This window comes from Oryza sativa, chromosome 2 (genome assembly GCF_034140825.1).
Source record: "Oryza sativa Japonica Group chromosome 2, ASM3414082v1".
Taxonomy (NCBI): domain Eukaryota; kingdom Viridiplantae; phylum Streptophyta; class Magnoliopsida; order Poales; family Poaceae; genus Oryza; species Oryza sativa.
In genome coordinates this window covers 26,708,112-26,733,097 of record NC_089036.1, presented here as the reverse complement: position 1 = coordinate 26,733,097, position 24,986 = coordinate 26,708,112, and the positions used below count along the sequence as shown (strand labels likewise).

The following is a 24,986-nucleotide window of genomic DNA, read 5'->3' as shown; positions in this document are numbered from 1 at the left end:
TCGGGGGCGGTGGATGTGTCGAGAACGAAGGAGGGGTCGCCGGCGGCGGATGCGGCTTCTCCGCCATCCCGCCCGCCACCTCACCGCACCGCGGCTGCTACTCCCGCGCCCGCCGCCGTTCCTGCTCCCTCCTCTTCTCCACGGCCGACGACCTCCTCAGCCTCCTCGACAACGACAACGATGCCAACCCGTTCCCCGCCGACGACCCCGGCCGCACGCGCCCTAGCGCCGGCATCCCGATGCCCTGCGAGAGCAGAGAGCGAGAGGGAGGGAGGAAGCAGAGAAACAGAGAAAGAGAAGAGGGGAAAGGGGAAGTTGACGCGGCAAGTTGACATGTGGGGCTCACGTGGATCTCATGCTGACTCAGCCGTATACCAAAACCGAAGTCAAAACCAATAAAAGATCTCGGGTGATCGGTTTTGTATAGTTAAGGGACGCATATCTAGTTTTGTGGTTCGGGGACGTTTTTCTATCCCGATAACAAGTTCAGGGACCTTTGGTGTACTTTTTCCGTATCCAATAAGAACCAGCCCACCAACGCCAAGTATCCATGCCCACTCATCTTCTTCCTCCAGGCTCCCGCAGCCTTTCGCACCAGCGCAGCGCGCCTCCTCGCCGCCCCCGGCCACCCTGCGCCGCCGGCCGCCGCCCGCCGGCGCCATACTAAGAGGGAAGAGTGGGTAACTGAGTTCCGACGGCCGGAGGCGGGGCCAGCGGTGGATCCGATTGGCCCCTTCTGGCCTCTGACTCGATCCGGTTGAGATAGTGGTGAGGCGATGGATGCGCTCGTGGCGAACTACGCGTCCGACTCCGACTCCGACGGCGATGCTCCGGCGGCTACCGCGGGCGAAGCCGCCCCGGTGCCTCCGGAACCTTCCGCGTTGCTCCCTCCCCCGCCCCTCGACCTCCTCCAGCCCCCAAACTTCGTAGGCATGATTGATACTTCTTTACCGTACTGAGCCTTTCCTCAATTCTTATTCTGAGGCCCCCCGGTGATGTGTTCTTACTGAAGTTTTGCAGATTGCTCGACAATGGCGCAGGGGAGTCGCGTCCGGAGCTTCCCACATGTGGAAGGCAACTATGCGCTACATGTTTACATCCCTGGTCTGTTTTCTCTCTTTCTTTTCTCTTGATCTTTCTATATCTGTTTGTGCTTAGGTGAATGTAAATTATTGGTCGTTTATCGCTGGTTGCATGTTACCGCAAGGTTAGTTGCTTTTCCATGTGAATAGGCATGCTTATATTGCTTAACACCACGATCAGATGTGTAGGAGTAGGATCTATTGCCTAGCCCTACCTATCTGGTTTCATGGGTTTTCCTTAGGAAACAGGATGCATTCTGAGGACATTACTGCATGTTTGCACAGTACATATACTGATATACCGAAATAAGCATGCACCTTGCCAACATTAAGCGACGAAGGGCACTTTCTATATGTTGCTGTTGCTGAACTGATTTTTCAGCATGTTCATCATCCTAAGTTGTAGAATTAGTAACATAGCAAAATTTTAGTAACATCATTTTCCCTTATTCTGTCATTTATATAGTGTAAGGGGGAATGCCGTTGATTCAGTTCAGTATCATGGTTTCTTTTTTTATTGTATTGAATTGAACAGAAAACGGGTAGAAGGATTCACTTTCTCACTGTTGGACATGTAAAATTTTACGTCCTGAAAGGCCCTTGCTCTTACATATAGATCTCTCTCGTGCAGTTGTCATACCTTCTGATGCAAAGAAACACCTGGTCCTTGTTATGAGAAGAGCCGCGTCTTTTGTGCCGGATCTCTATGCCATCGATGCAGATTATGCACTTTCCGAGTTGTGCAAGGATGAACAAAAGCTTGAGAAAGTGCTTCTGAGCAGGGAGTTTCATGTAAGTTTAGGAAGAACTGTTGCAATTCAGGTGCATCAAATTGAGTCCCTTGTCGCAATGCTTCGGCAAAAGTTCCGCTCACAGCAACGGTTAGTCATCTCTTATACCTTTATTGCTGAGTTCTTACTATTTAACTCCTTTCAGTGGACAGACTATGTGTACTTGTCTACAGATTATACTTGCTTTATGTACCTATTTGGGTATAATAATTTTTTGCACTGATAGAATTGACTATATATTAATCAGGTATTGGATGGACTTCAACAAATGGGAGCATTTTGTCAATGATGATTGTACACGGTCATTTCTTTCGCTAGAAGTTACAAGTACTGGGTTGCCAGAGGTGCTTAATACTATCTACCTAGTGTCCTAGCATCTTTAGGCATTGTATGGATCTTTTTACTAAGTCTGATAATAAAAATACCATATAATATATGTTCTTATATGTCATTAATGAAATGCACTATTAACTTACTGTTTGTTAAACTTTTGCAGATTAGTAAACAGATAACGATGGTAGATGATGTATATCGATTACATGGGCTTCCTGAATTCTATAAGGTAATATATTCTTTAGCAATGTTTGTGCTGGTGTTCTGCATATTTTACTTGATGGGTACCACATCACACATATTTTATGGTTTAATTTCAAAACATGCGAGCAACATAATTGCAACCTAAAACAGAAATCTAATACACTGCTGCAATATAAGGGGAGGGCGGTAGTGTACTATAATTTTGTTTGGTTTGGAACATCTGTCTGACAGAATCAGTCACTGGCTGATTAGAATGATTATAGTGTCCCACCCAGAGTATCACTAATTCATTATCATCTGTAGCATCACCACATTTGTGCAAAATTATTTAACTAGTGTCTTGAACTTATGGCAGAATCCACGGCCACATATATCACTGGCGTGGGCATTGGGTGATGTTAGCTGCAAACTGAAACAAGCAATTAAGGAGATCGAAAAATCTCAGAGCAGTCTGGGCACATCTCAAATATCTAATCTGAGATGCAAGTTTAGTCATGTAGTGTGTAAAATAGGCAAGAAGGTGTATGATATCTGTAAACTTGCAGACTGAGAGATAAATTTCTTGTGCACTTGACCGTTGAGTTCTGGGGTTGCAACAGAGATATACAAATGAGCATGAAAACAGAGTGGAAGTAACTTGGAAAAACTACAATATTATTCATTTGGTTGAGAGTTAAAACTTCTTGCCAGCATGCTTCTGATCAATGGTTGTATATCTTTTGATGTACAGCAAGATAGTGTGCAGGCTTTCCATTCCAAGAAAGGAATGATGGCCAAAATGATCACAAATTCACAATGATTAAATGACTGCATGAGGTAAAACAAAATCTAGAACAAAAAGGAAGTCTCTCTAAGAGCAACTTTAATAGTATAGCCCACTACTAGCTCCAATTCATCTATAGCCAATCTAATAGCCAGTTCATACAATAGTTGCTTACTATATACTATTAATATATGGTCCCACCTGTCATACACACATTGCATTTTGGAGTCCGTGCTATAGCTGGCTACAAATCTGTAGCCCGCTGCTCCTCTCTCATCTTTTATCTCATTAAAATATGTTTATAGCTGGTTAATAGCCTGCTATTGTACCTGCTCTAGATGAATTGGAGATGAAAGATGAGAGAGAAGAGCAGCGAGCTACAGATTTGTAGCCAGCTGCAGCACGGACTCCAAGATGCAATGTGCGTATGACAGGTGGGGCCATATATTAATAGTGTATAGTAAGCAACTATTGTATGAATTGGCTATTAGATTGGCTATAGATGAATTGTAGCTAGTAGTGGGCTATACTATTAAACTTGCTCTAAAAGGTGCCTTTAGTTAGAATTCCTTGTAAAATCTAGTGACAACCAACACTGTACCAGATTGTGCCAATATATTACCGAATGAAGATTTTGAATTACAAAATTGAGGTGATTCCTCAACAGATTCTCATGCCTCCCATCCCCTCAACAGAGTAGCCTTTGCAACCCGGTTAACCCCCAAAGTGAATGCCCCCATCCTAAGGTTGCAGTTTTGGGATTTGCACATGTCCTTGATGTTCTGAAAAGCGTTCTTCATGTACTTTTGGAGCTCCCTGTTCACCTTCTCTTCATCCCACATGAAGCCCTGAATGTTCTGCACCATAGGCGTAGCACAAACATATGCCATTAGATTCATGGGAAAGATCCAAAGAAGGCACAAAATCTTCTGTTCTATTACCTGAACCCACTCAAAATAGCTGACGACCACGCCGCCTGAATTTGCATAGATATCTGGCAGCACAATGACTCCCTTCTTTGCGAGTATCTTCAAGGCAGAGAGTAAGCTCAAAAGATTAGAATTATAAATAAATTATCATTCTTGATGTCTTGAGGATATTCATGTTCCTTGAAGGAGAGAGAGAGAGAGAGAGAGAGAGAGCTCATTGTGGTTTTGAGCTTACCTCATCAGCTTCTGTATCAGTGGGATGATTAGCCCCCTCAATTATGAATCTGGCCTTCACTTCAGCTGCATTTTCTCTGCAGATAACTCATGTGAATTAGCAATTCTGCAACATGCAGCTAGACTAAGGTAGAAAACTAAAACAGAAAACTCCACAATACACAGCTAACAATTTTTGGTATCATGACACCGCACACACTACCAAATACCAAGGTGCCAATATTTATATGAATGGAAACACAGGAAAATATAAAGCAAATCTCATTTGCAGTTTACAAACCTAGAAACTACCATAGGATAAAAAAAAACTGACGTCTAAGATTTGTCCTCATCACCCCGAGTAAAACTTTTACTCTCAGATTTAATAATAAGTAAAAAGTTTTATTGGGAGTAAATGCTTTACTCAGGATATCTTAGACGGTTTATTTTTAATTGGATCCTACGTTAGTTTTTAGGTTTGCGCTACATATGAAATTTGTACTACATATTTCTTTGGAAACACTACGGCCTAATAATGAGATATTGGAAACCAGGTGAAAATGTAGCAAAAACATCAATCAAATTACCATAATACGAGATTCTTTTATCAAATGCAGCAATGCGCCGTTCTTACCTGTTGAGAACACCACCCAAGGCGCACGGGACGAGAACATCACATTCATGCACAAGCAGCTCTGCAGCGTCCATAACTTCTGCACCGTAGAAGTCCTCCAAAGATCCACCCTCGCTCCTGTGCTTCAAGAGAGCAGGTATGTCTATCCCGGATTTATTTCTGATTGCACCTGTTACATCTCCAACTGCAACTATCTTGCCACCTTTCTGATGGATGAGCTTGGCTGCCCAAGAACCAACATTCCCCAAACCCTGCAGAAAAGATTAGTAGTTGATCAAGTACAAAGTTATACAATTTTTGGCATCCTAATATTAACATATTGTTAAGTCAATCAATAATGTTGTCATTGTTACCTGGATAACAAAGGTTGATCCTGAAATTGACTCGCTGTATTCAGTCAATAAAGCCTCAGTAGCATACATAACACCGCGGCCAGTCGCAGCATCTCTTCCTAAGGATCCTCCAAGATCCTATATCAAATAAGACAATAAGTAAAGTTAATGATAAAATATGAAGAGTTTGTCTAGATGAAATAGGTTTTTCATGACTCATGTAAACTCACAATTGGCTTTCCCGTGACAACAGCTGGGGAGTGGCCATGGAACTTTGAGTATTCATCTAGTATCCATGCCATGGTCTGTGACAGTTGAAAATAAAATTTTCAGAAACATGTAAAGAAGAAGCAGAGTATGAAGACAGCAGATGATAAATTATAAGGCAGATGGAATTGGATGACTCACCTGTGCATTTGTTCCCATGTCAGGGGCTGGAACATCTGTATTGATCCCAATGAGGTCATGAATTTTCTGGGTAAACACGCGCGTTAAACGCTCAAGTTCACTTCTACTCAGTTCACCAGGAGTGCACCCAATGCCTCCCTTTGCTCCACCATAAGGCACAGCAGCAACAGCAGTCTTCCATGTCATCAGCTGAGCAAGTGCATTCACTTCATCTGGGTCAACCTGTCCAGGGAGAAACCTTGATGGTTACAATACTAATCGATCCTTCTAAAGACCTACTCTTTTGGAACGCAAGAAATTTTGTAGTTTCTAAAGGAATTGGCAGAAAAACATCATCTCCTCACCTCAGGGTGATACCTGATGCCGCCTTTCATCGGGCCACGGGAATTGTCATGCTGCACTCTGAACCCAACAAACGTCGCCAAGGTGCCATCGTCTTTGGGGATGGTGCATTCAACCTGAACACACAAATGCCAATGGTTCAGTGAAGCCGATGTGAACCACTGAATCAAGCATCAAATTGCGAGAAACAGAGAAGCAGGAAATCACACAAATCACACAGAGCATCTATCAATCAATCTATGCAATGCAAGCAGGGAATCGGGTACCTTGATCTCGCGGAGAGGGATCAGAAGGCTCTTCTGGAGTTTGGAGTCGAGGCCGAGTAGCCTCGCCGCCTGCCGGAAGTTGCGGCTGGTGGCGGCTAGCGCGTTCATGGCAGCACCGGAGATCGCCCTCTTTTTCTCACAGAATTGCACGAGGATTCGACGGAAAACAAGCACAAGAACGACGAGAAGCTCACGAGACGGAAATTTGGCGAACCAAAGGCGTGATTTTCATCTCTGGAATCCGAAGGCATTAATAGCTGAGTGACTTTGAAAGCGTGCCGGGAACAAACAGGAACTCTTTCGAGAATACAAACAGGAACTCTATTAGGCTCGGTGACACGGCATTGCACCGCTGGTTAGAGCCTAATAGAATTATTCATCAAGAAAGTTATTCTGCAAGGGAATCGTTGAAAGTAGAGAGTTTGTCGAAGAAGAAAGGGTGTTTTGATGCTATCTTTCTGCATTATTTTCTTCAGTTCAGTTGGCTGGTGGATCGAACTGCTCGAGTCATATACTAGTACGAGTCAAGAATTCTCGACGTTACACAAGCAGGACATCTGTGGAGGCACAAAGCACGTAACAAGTCCCGGGGATTTCCAATTGGATCTGCAGTTCTGCACGATATCGAGAAGGCACTAAACTGTTTTCGGACACGTTTTTAATCAAGTAGCCAAAGTGTTTTTTGCTCAGCGCAGAGCTTAGAGGTCTTGGACCGGCGTCTCGGTTGAAAAAAGAAGCGTTTTGAAAGCATGGACCTTTGAACGTCTGTTCTCTCAGTTCTCAGTTGTCACAAAATTTCCAGGCTTTGCACCGTGCAAACACAAGCTAAAACGTGAAGCTCACCAACGTGTGATTGCATGGTTGAACGGTGGTAGCTGCAACCAGCGTTTACCTTACCGCCGGTAACCGCGCGGTTACCGGGCTTACCGCGGGGTACGGTAATATAAATACCACGGTAACCTCCTTATATTCAAATAAATTTTAAAAATAATTTGATTTTTTGATAAATTTTGCACGGTTTTTCGCGGTTACCGCGGTTACCGCGCGGTAACCGTGCTTACCGCCGGGGCGTGGTAACCCCGGCACTGGCGGTTTGGGAAACCCTGGCTGCAACTAGCCTGAGACGCGATCTCCCAAATACCCAGGACACTGAAACGTCAATGGATTTCGCAAAGCACAGAGCTAGTTAGTCAAATGAGGACTAGTACTGCAACCAGAATGTAGAAGAAGCAGACAAAACAATCGCCAACTGGGTATTTGTAAAAGCAGTACAACCAAATGTCAACCATCCATTGTGCCATTGTGCAGCTCAAGAACAGATCATCTCATGGTTCAGTATACGAGCTTCAGGGTCATCCATTCGTGCATCTGGCCTAGGAACTCAAGGAAGCCCTGGAACTCTAAGCAATTAAAAAAAATTCCCCTATTCTCAGGCCTTGCAGGTTTTTCTACAATTTCTATTCAGTCCTTTGAGCATCTATAGCTGAGCAAAATTCCAGGCAGCACAGTATGGCGGTGCAGACACATTTTCCTCTCCACAGATAAGAAGCAGCGCTGCATTCCCTAAATTAAGAAAACACATAAGTAACTTGTATACGTAATTTCCAGTTAGGATATAGATGCTGATCAACTAGTAACTTATATACCGATGTGCCTTTCCATATACTTACCAAGGATATGCAACCTCCCTACAAAAACCGTAAGGCTCAGTTACAAGATCGTACATAGTATGAAGTATGAACCGAGAATCTTCGGTCAGGACATAGGGACATAAAAAATAAGGCACATCTTCATGCTTCCATCGCTACAGTTCTAACGGTGCCTAGATCACCACAAAACATGGTAGCAATTAATCCCAGTTTCAACATTTGAGCAATCAACACTTCAATATCAGTCGCATAGCCTGACAGTGAATAATTTATTCACATCAACATTCCTGAGCTTACCATCCTCCAAAAATTCAGGTGATTTTCTTCTTGAGAAGCCAAAAAAATCAGATATGGATGAAACTTGAGTCCGCATGCCTACTTTTCCGCAAACAACATAAAAAAGGACAACAAAGTTTAGTCTTAGATGAATCAAACTGACATTTTAATCTCAAAAGAATCAAATTGCATTTTAGTCTCATAAGAATCAAATTACCAGATTTAGCTGTAAGTTTACTGTTAGTGAGAATGGAGAATCTTCACAAACATGTCTTTGAGCTCCCTATGTGATGTCATTGCTTCCAATATCTTGTCATTGAATATCACTTCTTGAGACAAGTTGAATCCTGCAGCATGGGGTTCTTTTGAAAATAGCAGTTTGGACATATGATCCTTCTTAGCTTGCCTATCATATTTGTCCTTCTCCTTTGTCCCTTCTGTGATTAGATTGTATGTATACACAATCTTCTCTTGACCAATTCTATAAGCTCGGCCAATCGCCTGCCTTCCAACTGAAGGGTTCCATACAACATCAAGGAGAACCACACGTGATGCCCCGATAAGTGTAATGCCTTCACAGCATGCCTTCGTTGATGCAAGCATTACCTTGGCATTGCTTTTCATGTCATTGAAGGCCTCCATCAAAGCTTCTCGATTTTGAACAAGGACATTTCCACTCATCAGTAGGATCTCCTCACCTTCTATCCAATTGAACATTTTACTAAGTTGGTCCATGATCAGAGATAGTGGTTCAAGATATTGACTGAAAACAAGTACTCGCTCTTTCATGGCTTCACACAAACGGACAATTTCCAAAACAAATTTTGTTTTGACTCCTACGCACGGGTTTGGCCGTAAGCTCTTCAGCAAAGAGACATCCACAGAAGATGTTTCTTTTTCCGACAGTTTTGCACATGTGACGAGGAACGGGTGTATAGATGCAAGGGAGATCTTGTATTCTGCATCAAGAGTCCCCATTGTCACTGTGTTCTCCATTGCTGTGATGATTTCCTTTTGATGAGGAAGAGGATTCAGAATCACAACTGATTCTCTCAATCCTGGAAGAGACTTTTGAAGAATGTCACCGTTATGGATGTGCACAATTGGATCGAGTATTTGCCGGATTTCATCTATCTTTTTCTCTGTTATGTTATTCAGTGTCAAGGATGTCCAGTAATCCTCAAGGCCTATTTTCTTGAAACTTTTAGAAGCGAAGTGTCTTGCAAACTTTGGTCTAATCAGGTACAGGACATTAGAGAGCTCAAGAAAGCTATTCTGAAATGGAGTACCAGATAGAATTATTCGCTTTTTGGTGCGAACTTCTTCAAGAACCTTCCATATGAGACTTTTCTTGTTCCTTGGTGTGTGCCCTTCATCAAGGACCAACAAGTCGGGCATCTCAAGGAGCAGATTCCTCACCATGTTCCCATCCATGCTGCTCTGGTTCGCTAGTTTCCTGAAAAGCGTATAGCTCACACCAATTATACTGCTCCCTTTACGCCATGATGCCAACTTCAACTTTCGCCTAAATTTGTGATCCAATTTGTTTCTAGCCAAACTTTGGGCCAAATTTTCATCCATGATAGCCAGCTGTTTGATGGTCCTGTCTTCTTTCCAGTTAATCTCCTTGGAGTTCAATACATGAAAAGGGACCTTCACCTTCCATTTTCTGAACTCCTGTTCCCATGTAGCAAGCATCCCTCTGGGAGCAATTATCACTGGACAGCACTCGGGAAAAAACGCAAAGTAGGATTGAACAAATGTGATTGCTAGTCTGGTCTTCCCTGTCCCTGGTGCATGAGAAATCACACAGCCACCTTCAATAGTGTTTGCATTGTTCCTCAGCTGTTCAATTGAAGTCCCCCCTGCTAGTTTTCTCCACATGAACTCAAAACCTTCTTGCTGGTGCGGGAACATGTCCTCCCGGACCCCAGGAACTAGATCCCAAACCAGGCCAGTCTTTTTACCACCAAAATCACGTGGTCCTTCATATCCCGCTGATGTTAGGATATCATCAAAAAACAAGTCTAACTCGTGATCTTTTCTCATGTCCCTTTCAGTACAGGACTTTACCTATTGAATGAGAAAAAAAAGAAAACATATATAATTTTTTGCAAGATAATAGATGATTAATCAGAAGAAAGGCAAAAGCATCAGTCAGGTGAAGTATAAGGTCTTTGGGAAACATGTTGGAGTGTACGGTAGTAGCTTACCATGGAGGGAAGTACGAATCTGATTTCAAGATCAACAAAGTTGCAGTGCTTGCATCGAAGTCCTATTTGCTCATCAATAATGAGCTCATGCTTCCCTTGGATGCATGAAGCTGCTTTGTCCGCAGGGATTTCTTGCTCATCTTCCTTTTCACCCTGAAAACAACGATATGAGCATCACTTTTGTATTTAGATTTTTTTACTGGAGATAAAAAAACACAGAATTTCCAAAAGAGGTTTACATTTGAATGCATACAAAAGTTAATGTTTGTCCTAACATGCTGAGAGGACAAACAAGGCAACTCAGACCTCCCTATAGGGAGGCTTTACAAACTTATTCTGACAACCACTTCCTGAGGCTGATGGATATCCACAAAGAACATTAAGCTAACTCGTGTATTAGCAAGGGCTATTGATGATGCATTTATTTTGCATACTTATATGCATATAAAATTTTACTACAAATTAAATGATACTACAGCTATGAATAATCTTGTGAGGCAGCAAGACTAACTTTCTTTTTAAATATATATTCTTTCTTTTTTCTTTTTTTTTGAAACCGAGCAAGCAATTGCTGGTGTTATATTAAGAAAAGGCAGCAATATTTACAATGGTGCAAGTAAGCAGTTGCACTTAGAAAGGGAAACAAAGCAAGAAAAATGGGACTGCGACTGCGCCATACATATATATTCTTATGCAAACAAACCTTTTGTTTCTTAATTACTCTTTGTTTTGAATTTTTATGTACATAAATATCTATTCATACACAAAAGACAAAACAGTTTATTGTTCTATAAATTAATGATCAATAGTCAGGTTTGGAGCAGGCTGATTTAATTTCAATAATAGTTTCAGAATCCAAAACTAGTCATTAGACACATTTACTTGGCTTATATAAGATATATATAGAATCCATCCTAGCTATTATTCCTGATTAAATAATAAACCTCACATTAAAGCCATTCAAGAAACACAAAAGTCAGGGCTGATAGCGCACTTCTATTGACATAATTAGAATTATCATTTTAGATAATAAGTATAATTCTAACTATATTTGCGTAGCAGAGAGCACGATGTACCTCCTCGCAGTTGTGAGAACAAACATTTATGGATTCCAAAGCAAAATCAAATTCTTTCCACAGTTCATCTTCATCCTGTAACTTGTCATGTTTGGATTTCTCTTCCAGCTTATCGTCATCCCCAAATGCGAATACCAGGGGCAATCTCCTGTCAATTTGCTCTTCAGGAACAGGCTCATATTGGTTGCTCTCTATTTCATTAAACATGGGGTCGAGCAAATGACCATACTTTTCTTGGTCTGCCGTTGCTTGCCTGCGCTTCCTCCTCTGAGCAATCTTTACATTTCTCTTGAAGGATACACCACCCTGTCCATTGAGCCCATTTGTTTGTCTCCCAACTTTTGGTCCATTGTTTCTGACGCATTGTGGAGTGGAGCCATCCTTTTTCTTGTTGGAACCCTCCTTCTTAACCTGCCTACGAGGTGCTCCTTCTTGTACCCTCCTAGAACCTGATCCTTCCTTGACATCACATACAAATGTTGTATCCTCCTCGCTATCACTATGGGCACTTTGCCTCCTGTTCAATTTCCTCCTCTTCACAGCTCTATGCTCCTCATTGCCATCGCTGCCGCCATCGTCATCCGCACAATCCCCACCGTACGCCGACTGCTCCGGCTGTGGCACATCCTCCTCCGACCCCGAGCTAGACACATCGATACAATAAGGCTTCGCGAACGTCCCACGCTTGAGCAGTTTCTTGTCCAGGAGTTTCTTGCGTTTGAAATTTGATCGTGTGCGAGCTCTGATATCCCTGCCAGTCGAGGTGTCCACCTGTTGTAGAAAACTAAATCCCTCAAACATCCTCTTTCCCATCAGCGGCATTGCCATGATTCTTGATCGGGGAGGAGATTCCTCACCGGCCTCACCCGGTTGATCAGGTGCATCACCCGGTTCCTCCTCCTCCTCGTCATCATCATCATCATCTTCTTCTTCCTCCTCCTCCTCCTCCTCCTCCTCCAATTCCTCTTCATCCCCTTCCTCATCGCTGAAGTTCTCATCGCTATCATCACTGGTTTCATCTTCATCCGTACCCAATTCCTCCTCCTCTATCTCCGCAACATCGTCCGTACCTCCACCTTCTCCCCTGATTCCACCATTGCCATGATCGTTGTCATCTGAACGAACCTCCACCTCCACCTCCATCTCCATCTCCTCCTCACCTTCTTCTTCGTCCTCCTCTTGTTCCTCCACTTGTTCTTCCTTCACTTGTGCAAAAGCTCTCCCCTGCTCTTCTTCTTCCTCCTCCTCCTCTCGTTCCTCCACTTGTTCTTCTTCCTCTTGTGCAAAAGCTCTCCCCTGCTCTGCCAAGCGTGACCGAGTTCTCGAACCAACACCCGTGCTCACCCGGTTCACCGGAGTAGCGCGACCACGAACAGCGCCCTTGCTTCTCTGGCGACCTCTCCCAGGCCCTCTACCTTTTCCCCTGCCGACGGAGGGAGCACCATTGGACGGAGCAGCGGGTGTGGAAGTCTCGCGAACAACCACCCGCCGCCCTTTGCCTCTGCTTGGGGTTTTCTTTCCCCGTTTCCCCTGCTTCGCGTCGGCGGCCGGCACGACCGCACGGCCACCGGCCACATTGCCGTCGGAATCGCTCCCGGAATACGGCTCCTCCTTGATTTGAACGGGCACACGGCTCTCCTGGGCTCTGCTTGGGGCTTCTCTTCCTCCTCGCTTCCTCTGCTTCGCGGCGGCGGCGACCGGCGAGCGCGCACGCGCACGACCTCCCGCACCATTACCGTCGGAATTCGGCTCCTCCTTGACGCGGACAACCTCCCGGCTCTCCTGGGCTCTGCTTGGAGCTTCCTTTCCTCGTTTCCTCTTCTTCTTCTTCGCGGCGGTGGCGGCGACCGGCGCCCGCGCCCGCGCACGCGCACGACCTCTCGCACCATTGTAGTCCGAGTCGCTTCCGGAACGCGGCTCCTCCTTGACGCGCACCACGCCCCTGTCGCTCCCGCTGTCGACGTCGATGATCTCTAGCGAGGGGCTACGTGCACGGGCACGGGCACGGCGGGCCGTAGGCCGCCGCGAGGACTCCGCGCGCGGGCGGGCGGCGCGGGGGCTCCGCGACCGCGACCGCGACCGTCTCCGTCTCCGCCGGCTAGCAACCACCGGCGCCGCGCGCCGCCCAGAACCCCGCGGAGCCTCCTCCCCCACGCGCTCCGCCGCCCGCGCGCGCCCCCGGCCCGTGATCATCAGCGAGCGGCGCACCTCCTGCAGGTCGAGATCGTCCTCGCTGCTGTCGAGGATGATGAGCACGCGCTCCGGGGGGGACGCCGGCTCGTACACCTCGACCTCGTCCTCGACCCCCTTCCCCTTCCCCTTCCGGCGGGGCATCTCATCGGCGGCGGCAGGCGAAGCGGCGGGGGGCGCGACCGCGCGAGGACGCGAGCGATGTGGGTTTTTCGGGGCGGTGTTCTACTCTGCTCCGCGTTGGAGATGGGTTTTTGTTTGTTTTACGATATGCACGGGAAGGAGGAGCGCGCATAGGTGGGGAAGGCATTTTCGACATACCAGAACGGGAAAAGGGAGGGGGGGGGGGGGGTCGGGATCGTGGGGCCCACCCGTCATGGACACGTCGGGTGAACCCCGCCGGTGAAGGAAGTACGCGGGCGCTCACCGGTGCAAGGCAAGTAACGGAAGGTGGGGCCCACGAGTCAGCGCCCGATGGTTCAGGTTCAGGGTCGGGTCAGGTCAGGTCAGGTCTCCCCCGGGTCGTCGTCGATCGGGGGATGGATGTCAGTGAGGGCGAACGCACGAAACAGCCGTGACAAAAAAATGTGTGAGGCGTTTGTTGGAAAAGACCAAAGCTCTTTTATTACTCGTGCTGCACTATTGCACTGTTTAGTTCGAGGGGTTGAAAAGTATCATATTGATATACGTACATACATTTAAAGTATTAAACGTAAAGTAATAACAAAACATATTCTATCTATAAACTATGAGACAAATTTATTAAACCTAATTAATTTATCATTAGCAAATATTTACTGTAGCACCATATTGTTAAATCAAGAAGCAATTAAGCTTAAAAGATTTGTTTCGTAATTTACACGCAATGAAAAGTTTTTACGTAGAAACTACAAAGGGCCTACATATGCATGTGCTGTTTGCCCCAAACCGTCATTCGTAGGTAACCAACGTAGGGGGGGTTGGGTGGTGCTCAGCACTTCAGCAGTCAGAGCAAGTTTAATAGCGTAGCCAACTATTAGCTCTAATTCATCTATAGCCAATCTAATAGCTTATTCATATAATAGTTACATATTACACTATTAATATCTGGTCCCACCTGTCATACACACACTTCTTCTTAAAGTCCGTGCTACAGCTGGCTACAAATCTGTAGCCCGCTGATTTTCTCTTTCCTCATTTATCTTCTTAAAATATGTTTGCAGTTGGCTTATAGGCTGCTATTGTACCTGCTCTCAGCAGCCAGTTCAACCTTCCCCGATGAAGATCCTCTGAAAGTACTAGCTGGCCCAATGAATGATACTCCTACATCTCCTACTCCTATCTGGTCATGGACGACACACAGGCCAAAGAGCCAGCCATCATCATTGGCTTCAAGAACAAAGAGGTTGGTAGCGGTAACAGTTAATCCTAGTGTTAAGGATCAAGCTAAGTGCCAGCATTTTTATGCGTTTTCATATACAACTGGAACTTTACTGAGTACAGGTATGATGGCTGATCTTTATTTTGTCATGTATTCTAGGATTCTAATTATGTACAACTTTGTTAGGTGATTCATTTAATATTTAGACTGTACACAGCCACAGAGATTTGGAAAGTTTGACTTTTAGGAATTTCGGATTGTTCTAAACCAAACTTGTGAAGGCTGATTTCACCCAGCAAACCAAAGAGCTATAATCCAGGAATGATTGTTTCCACAACATGGAGATGAACTGACCAAATCAGGGTTTACAAAACCGTTTAAAGCAAGGAATGCAAAACTCCGCAAAATAATAAAATCTGTGAAATACCGAGTGGCATGCGCGAAAAATAACAACAAAATAGTATAAATCAATATTTGAATCCTTGTGACCAATTTTGAGTGAACGAAGAATGGATTTCGACCAAGAAAACATTTTGACCTTTGCTATGATTTGGACACCCCCAATTGAAACATTTTGACCTTTGCTATGATTTGGACACCTCCAATTGAAACAACACAATTGATAGTTATGCAATTATGTAACATATGTATAGAATTAAAATTATTATGACAATGGTTGAAAAAGTTTAAAGTCCATGCCATCATCAACACAATATTATAATGTCTAACAAACATGAAGCAATATAATATAATATAATATAATATAATATGACAACAGAATACTCACTCCATCCAAAATAAGTTCATTTTTCACCTCTCCCATTTATCCCAAAATAATTTCACTTCTTTTTCTTTACCTACTCTTGGTCCACAAATTGATGAGTCTTATTCCTTCAATACCACTTACCTATCTTTATATACATACCCACTAATACTACTTTTCATATTGATGAGGGACACTTTGATCTTTTTCACTTTATTTGAGTACGTATGGTTAAAAATGAAGATATTTTTGAGACGGATGTAGTATTATAATGGCTATGACATCAGGAATATAATAGTAAAAAAATATTTGATATAACAACATATATCATGGGGGAATATCCAGTAAAAACCTCGTACAAGTGAAAACCCGTGAACAACCGAACCTAAAATTTTATAAATTCATGGAAAAAAATACTGGAGATAGCCAGATAGGTATAGGCATGAGATACATTTCCACCAAATCTTAATTTCAAACTCAACTTCTTTTGGGGGGTGAATAGTGCCTTGGTTTTCACCAGATATTTCTCTATATAACATACTATTGTCTTTTTGCCTTTTTCTTTTTAGAAAATATTTGATTATGTTGAAGTGCCAAAATTCACATAAATCTACTTTTAAAACATATTTTGATGCCTCATAGGATTACCATGATCAATGTTTATAGGATTTTTCTCAATTTTTTTTATATTCTTCAAGTCAAATTCAAAACTTGCAAATTATACTAAAGTATTGTAGCGCCCGTTCCGTCGTGGCGCCTAGCGGGAAAAATTATCTCTTAAAAACCCTAATTGCGAAATTTGTTTCTCTGATTGCTGTCTAGTGTCCGTGCCATCTCAAGATCTCAATCCCCGATCTATCGTCGAGTTCAATTCCGAATCCAATCCCTCCAAATCAAATTTCTCCGCAAAAGTCTAGTTTGCCTCCTCCGGGTTCGATGGGCCGATTTCCGCTCGGCCCATCTCTCCCCCGGCCCCCTCTCCCCGGGCGCTCTCTCTCTCTCTCTCGCGCTCTCCCCCCCCGCTCAGCCTCGCCCGCACGCCGCGCGCGCGTGCGCGTGAGCCGCCGCGCCGAGCGCTCCCTCCCTCCCTCTCTCTCTCTCTCTCTCGCTTTCCCCGGCGCGTTTCCCCCCCCCCCGCTCGCTGCTCGCGCGTGCGAGAGCCGCGCCGAGCGCCCCCTCCTCTCGCGCGAGCTCCCCGCTCGCAAAGCCGGCGCCGCGCGCCGTCGCTCGCGCGCGCGCCCGCGTGGTTTCCCGCCCGAGCCGCGTCGTCTGCGCCGTCCGCGTCGCCCGGTCCCGCTACCCAGCCGCGCCGCCCGTTGTTTCCCGCGCGCGCGTGCCGAGTGGCCGACCGCCCGGTCGCCGCCGCCGTCACCCTCTGCCGCGCCAGCCCGCGCCTGTCGCCCGTGTCGTCGCGCCGCTCCAAACCGCCCCGCCGTCATCGCCGTCGTCATCGCCCGGCCCCCGCCACTCCGCGCGCTAGCCTCCAAGGGGCGGAGGCAGAGAGCCCCTCTCCCTCTGCCGAGTCGCCCCGCTCCCTCCTCCTTTTCCCGAATCGGCAAAGGGGCGAGCCCCTTTCTCTCCCTCCTTTTCCTCTTTTTCTCCCCTTTTTCCCCTCTCGCCAGCGTCACCTCCTGTCGCCGCTTTGGACGCTAGCCGGAGCGCCAGCTCGCCGGCTTGACCGCCCATGTCGGTTCCCCTCTCTCAAACCGACATTGCCACCCTTTTAAACCCGTCTTCCCCCTCCCTTCCTTTCCTCTCCCATTCGCCTCCTCACCGTTGTCGCCGCTCCCGTGCTCTGCCTTGCCTCCGCCGTCCATCGCCAAGCGCCGGGAGAGCCGGTGCGTTCGTGGACGCGGAAAGGGACTCCGGGGGCGCCCCCTTCTTCCTCTTCCTCGGCCCGAGGCCGGAGAGATCACTCCCGCGCCGTCGGCCTCTCGTCACTGCGCCCCGTCCCGCACGGTAGTGCCTCTCTCCGTTCTTCCTCCTCGCTCCATCTCCTCCCCCTAGCTTTCGGTAGTAGCTTGAGTAGACTCCCCGTAGTTAGCCGGCGCCGCCCCGACCGTTGCCGTCGCTCGCCGTGTGCTCGCCGCCGTCGCCGCCCGAGCTCCGTAGCACCCGCTCGTCGCCGGCCTCGCTCGGCGTAGTTCCGTCCAATCCGACGCTAGCGTCGAGTTCCCGACGCCGCGTAGATGCTCTCACCGCCGGGAATCGACCCCTCGTAGCTTCGTCACCGTTTTCCCCTTCTCCCGCCGCCGGTTGCCGCCGCCGCAATCCGCCGCCGTCGAGCAACCTCCGGCGAATCCGAGCCGTTGGTTCGTCTCCCCTCGTCACGAACAACCGCCCGGTGTGCTCGCTTTGCCCGTATCACCGTGGTTCGCTCCGCCGCTCGCCGCCGCCGCCCGCCGTCCTTTCGCGGCCGGATCGTCGTCTACCTCCCGCCAGCCCACGTGGCAGCCACGTAGGCGCCACGTCGGCGCCAGCTCAGCCAGACCGGGTCGGGCCGACCCCGGTCGGTCCCTCCGCGTGCGCGCGATCCACCGCGAGCCGTGAGGCTGCGCGTGGGCCCGCCGCACCTGCGTCCACCGCGGACCGCGCGCATGCACCGCGTCCCTTCCCCGCCCGCGCGCGTGCACCGCGTGCTCCCTCCGCGCGGTGAGCCGAGCCGCTGACAAGCGGGTCCCACCCGGGACCGCGCGCGGTGAGCCCGGTCCACCGGTCCCCTCTCTCCTCCCCTCCCGCGCGCGCTCTGGGCCGCCTTTTGGGCCGGCCGGCCCATTAAGCTCGGCCGAGCCGCCCCAAATCCCTTGGGCCGCACCCTAGCCGCCCGAGGAAAGTCTAAATTTCCTCCCTCCTTCCTTTTCTTTTTCTTTTCCAAAAAGGGTTTAATTAAATCCTTTTCCTTTAGGCCAAAAATTCAATAATCTTAGAATTTCAATATCTTCCCAACCGTAAATCCGTTGACTCCGTTCAACTTCCAAAATTCCCCAAATCTCGAGATCTATCTAATGGCACGCTTAGAGGTCATTAATAGGGCTTTATTTTCGCCGTTTGTTGAGTTGTCCCGTTTCGCGTGTAGTTCCGGAGCCCGAAGACCCGCAGTGCGAGGATTTCGAGGATCAAGCTCCAGATCTCGAGCAAGGCAAGCCACCTTTGAACATCTTGAGCCTATATTTGAAATTTAATTATGTTGTTTGAAAAATATTATGCATTGATAGGATCACACTTAATCTGTTTGTCCCGCCTGCAGGGCAGATTGGCGGACCTACCTAACTTGTTGCATTTGATCCTTCCATTGTTAATTGTTATACCATGTCCCCTTGTAACCACCCAGTTGCGCCTCGATATTCGTGCACTCTGTGCGAGTATCGACGGTCGCCTTCAAACTTAAAATCTGAAAAACAACTTGGGTAAAACTTGGGTTTTACAAAAGATTTGGAAAACCCGACACCTGGGTCGGTGCTTGCGAACTAAATAAATTTCTAAAACCGCGGACCGGGGAACGTACCGGGTGTACGGTTTTCCCGCTCCCGCACTTAAGGACCGATTCCTTGGAATTTCATCCGAACATAAGACAAGTACGACCACATGGGTGGAATGGGACACCCCTGGCTGAGTAACTAGCTTATCAGGGGAGCCATGATGCCGAGAGACATGTGGATTCGCCGGGGTGGTGTCGGAGAGGACCCCCCTGGGCTTCCTGGCACAGTATGGTCTGGGACCTAACCTGTTGTTGGTCTAGAACCCCTCTCGTCGGCATATGGTAAGCCTGTGTCAGCTTTGGAAATGCCTTGTCATGAAAGCTTGGAGGTCTCCCGACGTGGCTGATCCCCACGGGCTGGGTGATCCGGGTTAGTAATGTCGTGTGGGTAAAGTGTACCCCCTCTGCAGAGATTAACAAACTGTTCGAACAGCCGTGCCCACGGTCATGGGCGGATGTGAGGTGATTCCTAGCGTAGTTTTGTTTGACTACTGCTTGTGAAATTACTGTGTGAAAAGGGGTTCGGTGTTTGAAAAATCTGCAGCTGATGGGATCAGCTAGGCCCGGGTGGCCGTTTGAAAAGTTGTTGGCCCGGGTGGCCGTTGAAAAAGCTGTTGGCCGGGTGCCAACCTTGTTTAAATTCTAAAGACTGATACATTGCACATACTCCGACCGGACGAGACGCACTGTCTCAACCGTGTCGTTTGAGAAGCACTCACCTAGATGTTTTTAGAAAAGAGTTCAAATAAAATCAATTACGAAAACAACAGCCTTTCCTTGAAGCCTGCATTAAACACTTATTTCCCCTGGCTTGCTGAGTACTCCCGTACTCACCCTTGCTCTATATAAATATTCCCCCCAGTTGCTGATGAAGATGAAGCGGATCCTGCTGATGAGGAGTTCTTCCAGGAGCAAGCCGGTTACGATGAGTTTTAGGGTTTCGGCCTAGTTCCCAAGTCGCGCCTGTGTTGTTTGGTCCAAGTCCCGGCTTCCGTTTCCCTTTTGTAATGCAGTTGTGAGCTCGGGATCTGTCCGCAGCCCAACATGACTGTACTCCTACTCTATAATAAAGAGACCTCTGTTGCTGTGATATTCTATCTTCCTGTGATACCAGCACTGTTTCCTGGGACTGGTATCGATTAACAGGTTAATTTGGAGCGTCACGGGCTAATTCCAGTCGGGACTAGCTCGGGGCGTGACAAGAGATGGTATTAGAGCACAGGCTTGGCCCTAGGGCGAAACCCGACGCTTAGGACGACCCTAAGGATACTATGTTCAAAAACTACTTGCGAAAAGCTAAGGTGTCTTTTGTTTTCTTTATTTTTTTCAATAGTTTGTTTCTAAAATGGTTACTGATCTTTCTCCCTCTTTCAAAATTGTAGATGGCAGTGAACGCCAGCTTCAGTTCCCACGGTTTTGGTGAGGGTCACCACGTCGCTCAGCTTCGTGACCTCGCCCGTTTCCTTGGCTTCTCGTGTCCCGAGTACACGGGGTACTCCGTGGACCGTGTTCCCCCTCACTGTGAGCTCTCTGTGTACCTTTACCCCCGTGGAGGTATACACGGAGCTGGCCTTCGCCCCCACCACTTCACTGTGGCCAGGCCCACTCTCCAGATCGCGTACCAGGACCTCTCCTGGACTGCGCTTTGTCGCCTGGCCCACGACTACAGCCACCGTCTCGGAGGTTCCGCCTTCCGGCAGCTTCCACGCCTTCCTTCTGGCCACTCAGACGCCAGGTACCCTTGTCCGTACAGCGAGTCTCAGCCAGTGCTGACTCGCATGGTTGAGCTCTCGGAGGCTCAGGCCACTCAGCACGACCTACTCCTTGAGGCTTACCGCTCCCTTGCCCGCCGCTACGCCGCTTTGGAGGCCCGTTTGGCCGAGGAGGGTGTCACCTCAGTTGACACTATCTCTTGGGACTCAGGCCGCCTCTGCCACGCCAGCCACCTGTCCTCCCACAGCTCCCGCGGCTCTGCCCGCACTCCCAGTGGCCCGCGCTCCCCCAGCTCGCGTGCGCCGTACTCACCAGTGTACTCCCCCTACCCACACCCAGTTAGCCCTTCCTACACCCCCGGACACACCCCAGTTGCTTCCTCCCGCCGTGGCCCACGCTTTATCCGCACCGCGCGGAAGCGTGTTGTTGGTTCTTCCACCGTGTTCCGTTTCCACTACCCAGCTCCCCCACCGCCAGCGGCCCGTGCTGCTGCCGGCCCTCGACAGGTTCCGCCGGTCCCTTCGCGTCAGCCGATCGACGTTTCTTCGACTGAGGAGCCGACTACAGGAGGCAGCCAGGCCGACGAGGAGTAGAGGAGGCAGTCTTCAGCAGCCGTCCGTGTGTTAGGCCCTTTTGTTCTGCCGCCAACTCTTTTGGAGTCGTGGCGAGGTAGTGCGTGCGTGTGCTTGATTGTGGGTGTTGTTTGGTAGTCTGGTTCTCCTAGGTGGTGTGCGCACAGTCAAGCTCGGCGTAGCTCTGTGACTTGTCCACACCCGTTGTATCAGGTGTTTTTATGATTTGAAAAATCCAGTTTATGCCTAGTGTGTGCTATCTGAGTTGCTATTTACTTTGCTCCTTGCCCTCCTAAGTGCTTATCTGACTCTTACCCCGCCCTCTTCTGGGAGTTTAGATGGCTAGCCGCCCCCGCCGTGCAGCTCGTGCACCAGCCCGCTTTGGTTTTGAAGATGGTAGAGTTGAAGCAGAAGCAAATCATGAATCAGCTAATGAGCAGTCTCACCACAGCAACCGTTCGCACCGTACTATTTCCCGCAACGCAGAGGTTGAGCAACCCCGCCGCAGCAACCGCTCGCATCGCACAGCTTCCCGTGATGCAGAGATGGAACAGTCTCACCGCTCTCACCGCACTGCCAGTCACAATTCTGGAGAAGAACGCCTCCCTTCCCCACCTCATGTGGAAAACAACATGCAACACTTAATGGCAGTTCAGACACAAATCTTGCAAGGAATAGCCGCAGCCGTAGCCGGTTATCAGCATAATGCGCATGGAAATGGCCACCCTCACATGGGCAACAATAGATCCAAGCTGACAGATTTTCTGAGGTCACGTCCGCCAGAGTTCTCTCAGACCGTCGAGCCCGTCGAGGCTGACGATTGGTTGAAAGATGTTAATAGAAAACTCAACTTAGTGCAGTGTACTCCGGTCGAGAAGACGCTCTACGCCTCTCACCAGCTAAGAGGACCTGCTGCAGATTGGTGGGAGAATTACTGCAATGCACACCCTGAACCCACTAACATTGCTTGGGATGAGTTTGCTACGGCTTTCTGTGCAGCTCATGTGCCTGAAAGCACCATTGACATGAAGAAAGAGGAATTCAACAGACTTAAGCAAGGCAACAGCAGTGTCAATGAGTACCTAAGTATGTTCAACAAGTTGGCTCGGTACGCCCCTGAGGAAGTGGACTCAGATAAGAAGAAGATCAGGAAATTCTTGAAAGGAATCGCAGTTGGAATGAGACTCCAGTTGCTAGCGCATGACTTCCCCACTTTTCAACATATGATCAACAAGGCACTTCTACTTGAGGATGCCAGAAAAGAGGCTACCGAAGAATACAAGAAACGCAAATCTAACCACCAGGGGAATTCCTCCCAAGGCGCACCTCGCCCTCGCTACGGTCAACCCATGCAATACCACCAGTCGGTCACTCAGGCTAACCGCCAGCCAGGCTACGCCCCTCGTCCTCAGATGAACCGCCCGGCACCCCAGCCACAGCAGCGTGCCCCTAGTGGCAATATTGCGCCAAACAGTGTTACCTCTTTCAAGTCACCGCAGGGACCGTCAGCAGTTCAGTGTTTCCGGTGCAACCAGATGGGTCACTATGCCAGACAATGCCCTCAGAATCCTACCAACACCAACTCAGGGCATGCTAATGGCAGCACTGCCAGAACTCCTACTCCAGCGGCAGCTCAGTCTCGTCCTAGCACTCAAGCAAGTGGACAAGGTTCACGTGCTTCCAACCACTTTGGTCGAGGCCGTGTGAATCACATTCAAGCTGAAACCGCTCAGGATGCTCCAGACGTTGTGATGGGTATGTTCTCTGTCAACTCCGTACCCGCAATAGTTCTGTTTGATTCGGGAGCTTCCCATTCTTTCATATCACAAGCTTTTGTGAAAAGAAATGGTTGGAAAACCCAAAATTTACGTGTACCAATGATAGTACATTCCCCTGGAAGGAATATAAGGGCAACTCAAATATGCCCGGAAGTTAACCTTAGAATTGAGGAAATTGACTTCCTAGCCAAACCGATAGTCCTAGACTCGCAAAGCTTGGACAACATCCTAGGAATGGATTGGTTGGCTAAGCACAAAGGACAGATAGATTGTGCCGAAAAGTCCATCACCTTGCAAGGACCTGGAGGAAAGCAAGTCCGCTTTACCCCTAACACTCCTACCGCAAGTCGGTCTATCTTAACCTGTTTACAAGTCACCTCCTTGGAGTCGGTGCCCATAGTTTGTGAATATCCCGACGTATTTCCGGAAGAATTAACAAGAATGCCACCAGACCGAGAGATTGAGTTCGCCATAGAACTGGCACCAGGCACCGCACCAATTGCAAAAAAACCCTACCGAATGGCAGCTAATGAGTTAGCAGAAATTAAAAGACAAATCGAAGAGCTGGAAAGTAAAGGTTATGTGCGACCTAGCTCATCCCCTTGGGGAGCCCCAGTGCTTCTGGTTAAGAAAAAGGATGGCTCTGAGAGAATGGTAATCGACTATAGAGCCCTGAATGAAGTAACTATAAAGAACAAGTACCCGTTGCCACGGATCGACGATTTATTCGATCAACTTAAAGGAGCAAGAGTTTTCTCAAAAATTGACTTGAGGTCAGGTTACCACCAACTGAAAATCAGATCTGAAGATATCCCAAAGACCGCTTTCTCAACGCGTTATGGTCTATATGAGTTCACAGTAATGTCCTTCAGACTCACCAATGCTCCAGCATTCTTCATGAACTTAATGAACAAAATCTTCATGGAATACCTGGACCAGTTTGTTGTGGTATTCATCGATGACATCCTGATATACTCCAAGAACGAGGAAGAACATGCTGAACACCTGAGGTTGATAATGGAAAAGCTCAGGGATCATCAACTATTCGCAAAATTCTCGAAATGCGAATTCTGGTTAGTCCGAGTAGCATTTCTTGGACACGTGATTTCCTCCAATGGTGTCGAAGTAGATCCCAGCAAGGTTGAAGCTGTACTTGCTTGGAACCCGCCCAAGAATGTGTCAGAGATTCGCAGCTTCCTCGGCTTAGCTGGATATTATCGAAGATTCATTGAAGGATTCTCTAAGCTAGCCAGACCTATGACCGAGCTGTTAAAGAAGGAAAAGAAATTTCAATGGTCTGCAGCCTGTGAAGACAGCTTCCAAGAAATGAAGAAAAGGTTGACCACTGCCCCAGTTCTCACCTTGCCAGATATCCGAAAAGATTTCGAGATCTTCTGTGATGCATCAAGACAAGGCTTAGGATGTGTCCTAATGCAAGAACGAAAGGTTGTGGCCTATGCATCCAGGCAGCTCAGGCCTCATGAAGTCAATTATCCCACCCATGATCTCGAGTTGGCAGCCGTGGTTCATGCTCTTAAGATCTGGAGGCACTATTTAATCGGGAACAGATGTGAAGTATACACTGATCACCAAAGTCTTAAGTATATCTTCACACAGACTG

The 24,986-nt window shown here is 47.7% G+C and overlaps 3 protein-coding genes across 7 annotated transcripts; 1 reads left to right on the top strand and 2 right to left on the bottom strand.

Moving 5' to 3' along the window:
* The first annotated feature begins 514 nt into the window (after positions 1-514).
* LOC4330165 (U6 snRNA phosphodiesterase) lies at positions 515-3,085 on the top strand. The gene is made up of 6 exons (NM_001416797.1): positions 515-930; positions 1,021-1,104; positions 1,714-1,963; positions 2,121-2,217; positions 2,370-2,435; positions 2,766-3,085. Exons 1-6 carry the CDS (start codon positions 777-779, stop codon positions 2,958-2,960), a joined length of 846 nt encoding a protein of 281 aa, NP_001403726.1. The 5' UTR covers positions 515-776; the 3' UTR covers positions 2,961-3,085.
* A 684-nt stretch (positions 3,086-3,769) lies between these two features.
* On the bottom strand, positions 3,770-7,134 carry LOC4330164 (glutamate dehydrogenase 3, mitochondrial-like). The gene is made up of 9 exons (NM_001416796.1): positions 6,298-7,134; positions 6,034-6,147; positions 5,690-5,911; positions 5,512-5,586; positions 5,303-5,419; positions 4,950-5,200; positions 4,338-4,413; positions 4,115-4,201; positions 3,770-4,030 (listed from the first exon to the last, which is right to left on the bottom strand). Exons 1-9 carry the CDS (start codon positions 6,403-6,405, stop codon positions 3,845-3,847), a joined length of 1,236 nt encoding a protein of 411 aa, NP_001403725.1. The 5' UTR covers positions 6,406-7,134; the 3' UTR covers positions 3,770-3,844.
* A 384-nt stretch (positions 7,135-7,518) lies between these two features.
* Positions 7,519-13,988, bottom strand: LOC107277028 (SNF2 domain-containing protein CLASSY 4). Of its 5 annotated transcripts, none has more exons than XR_010739529.1 (6): positions 11,512-13,988; positions 10,436-10,588; positions 8,440-10,295; positions 8,244-8,324; positions 7,968-8,119; positions 7,519-7,860 (listed from the first exon to the last, which is right to left on the bottom strand). XR_010739529.1 is itself a non-coding variant. In XM_066307819.1 (4 exons), exons 1-3 carry the CDS (start codon positions 13,843-13,845, stop codon positions 8,463-8,465), a joined length of 4,320 nt encoding a protein of 1,439 aa, XP_066163916.1. In that variant the 5' UTR covers positions 13,846-13,988; the 3' UTR covers positions 8,188-8,324; positions 8,440-8,462. The 5 variants fall into 5 exon arrangements, 1 of the variants encoding a protein (XP_066163916.1); XR_010739531.1 differs by having other exon boundaries at positions 7,519-7,851; XR_010739528.1 differs by having other exon boundaries at positions 8,244-8,321.
* Between the last annotated feature and the right edge of the window lie 10,998 nt (positions 13,989-24,986).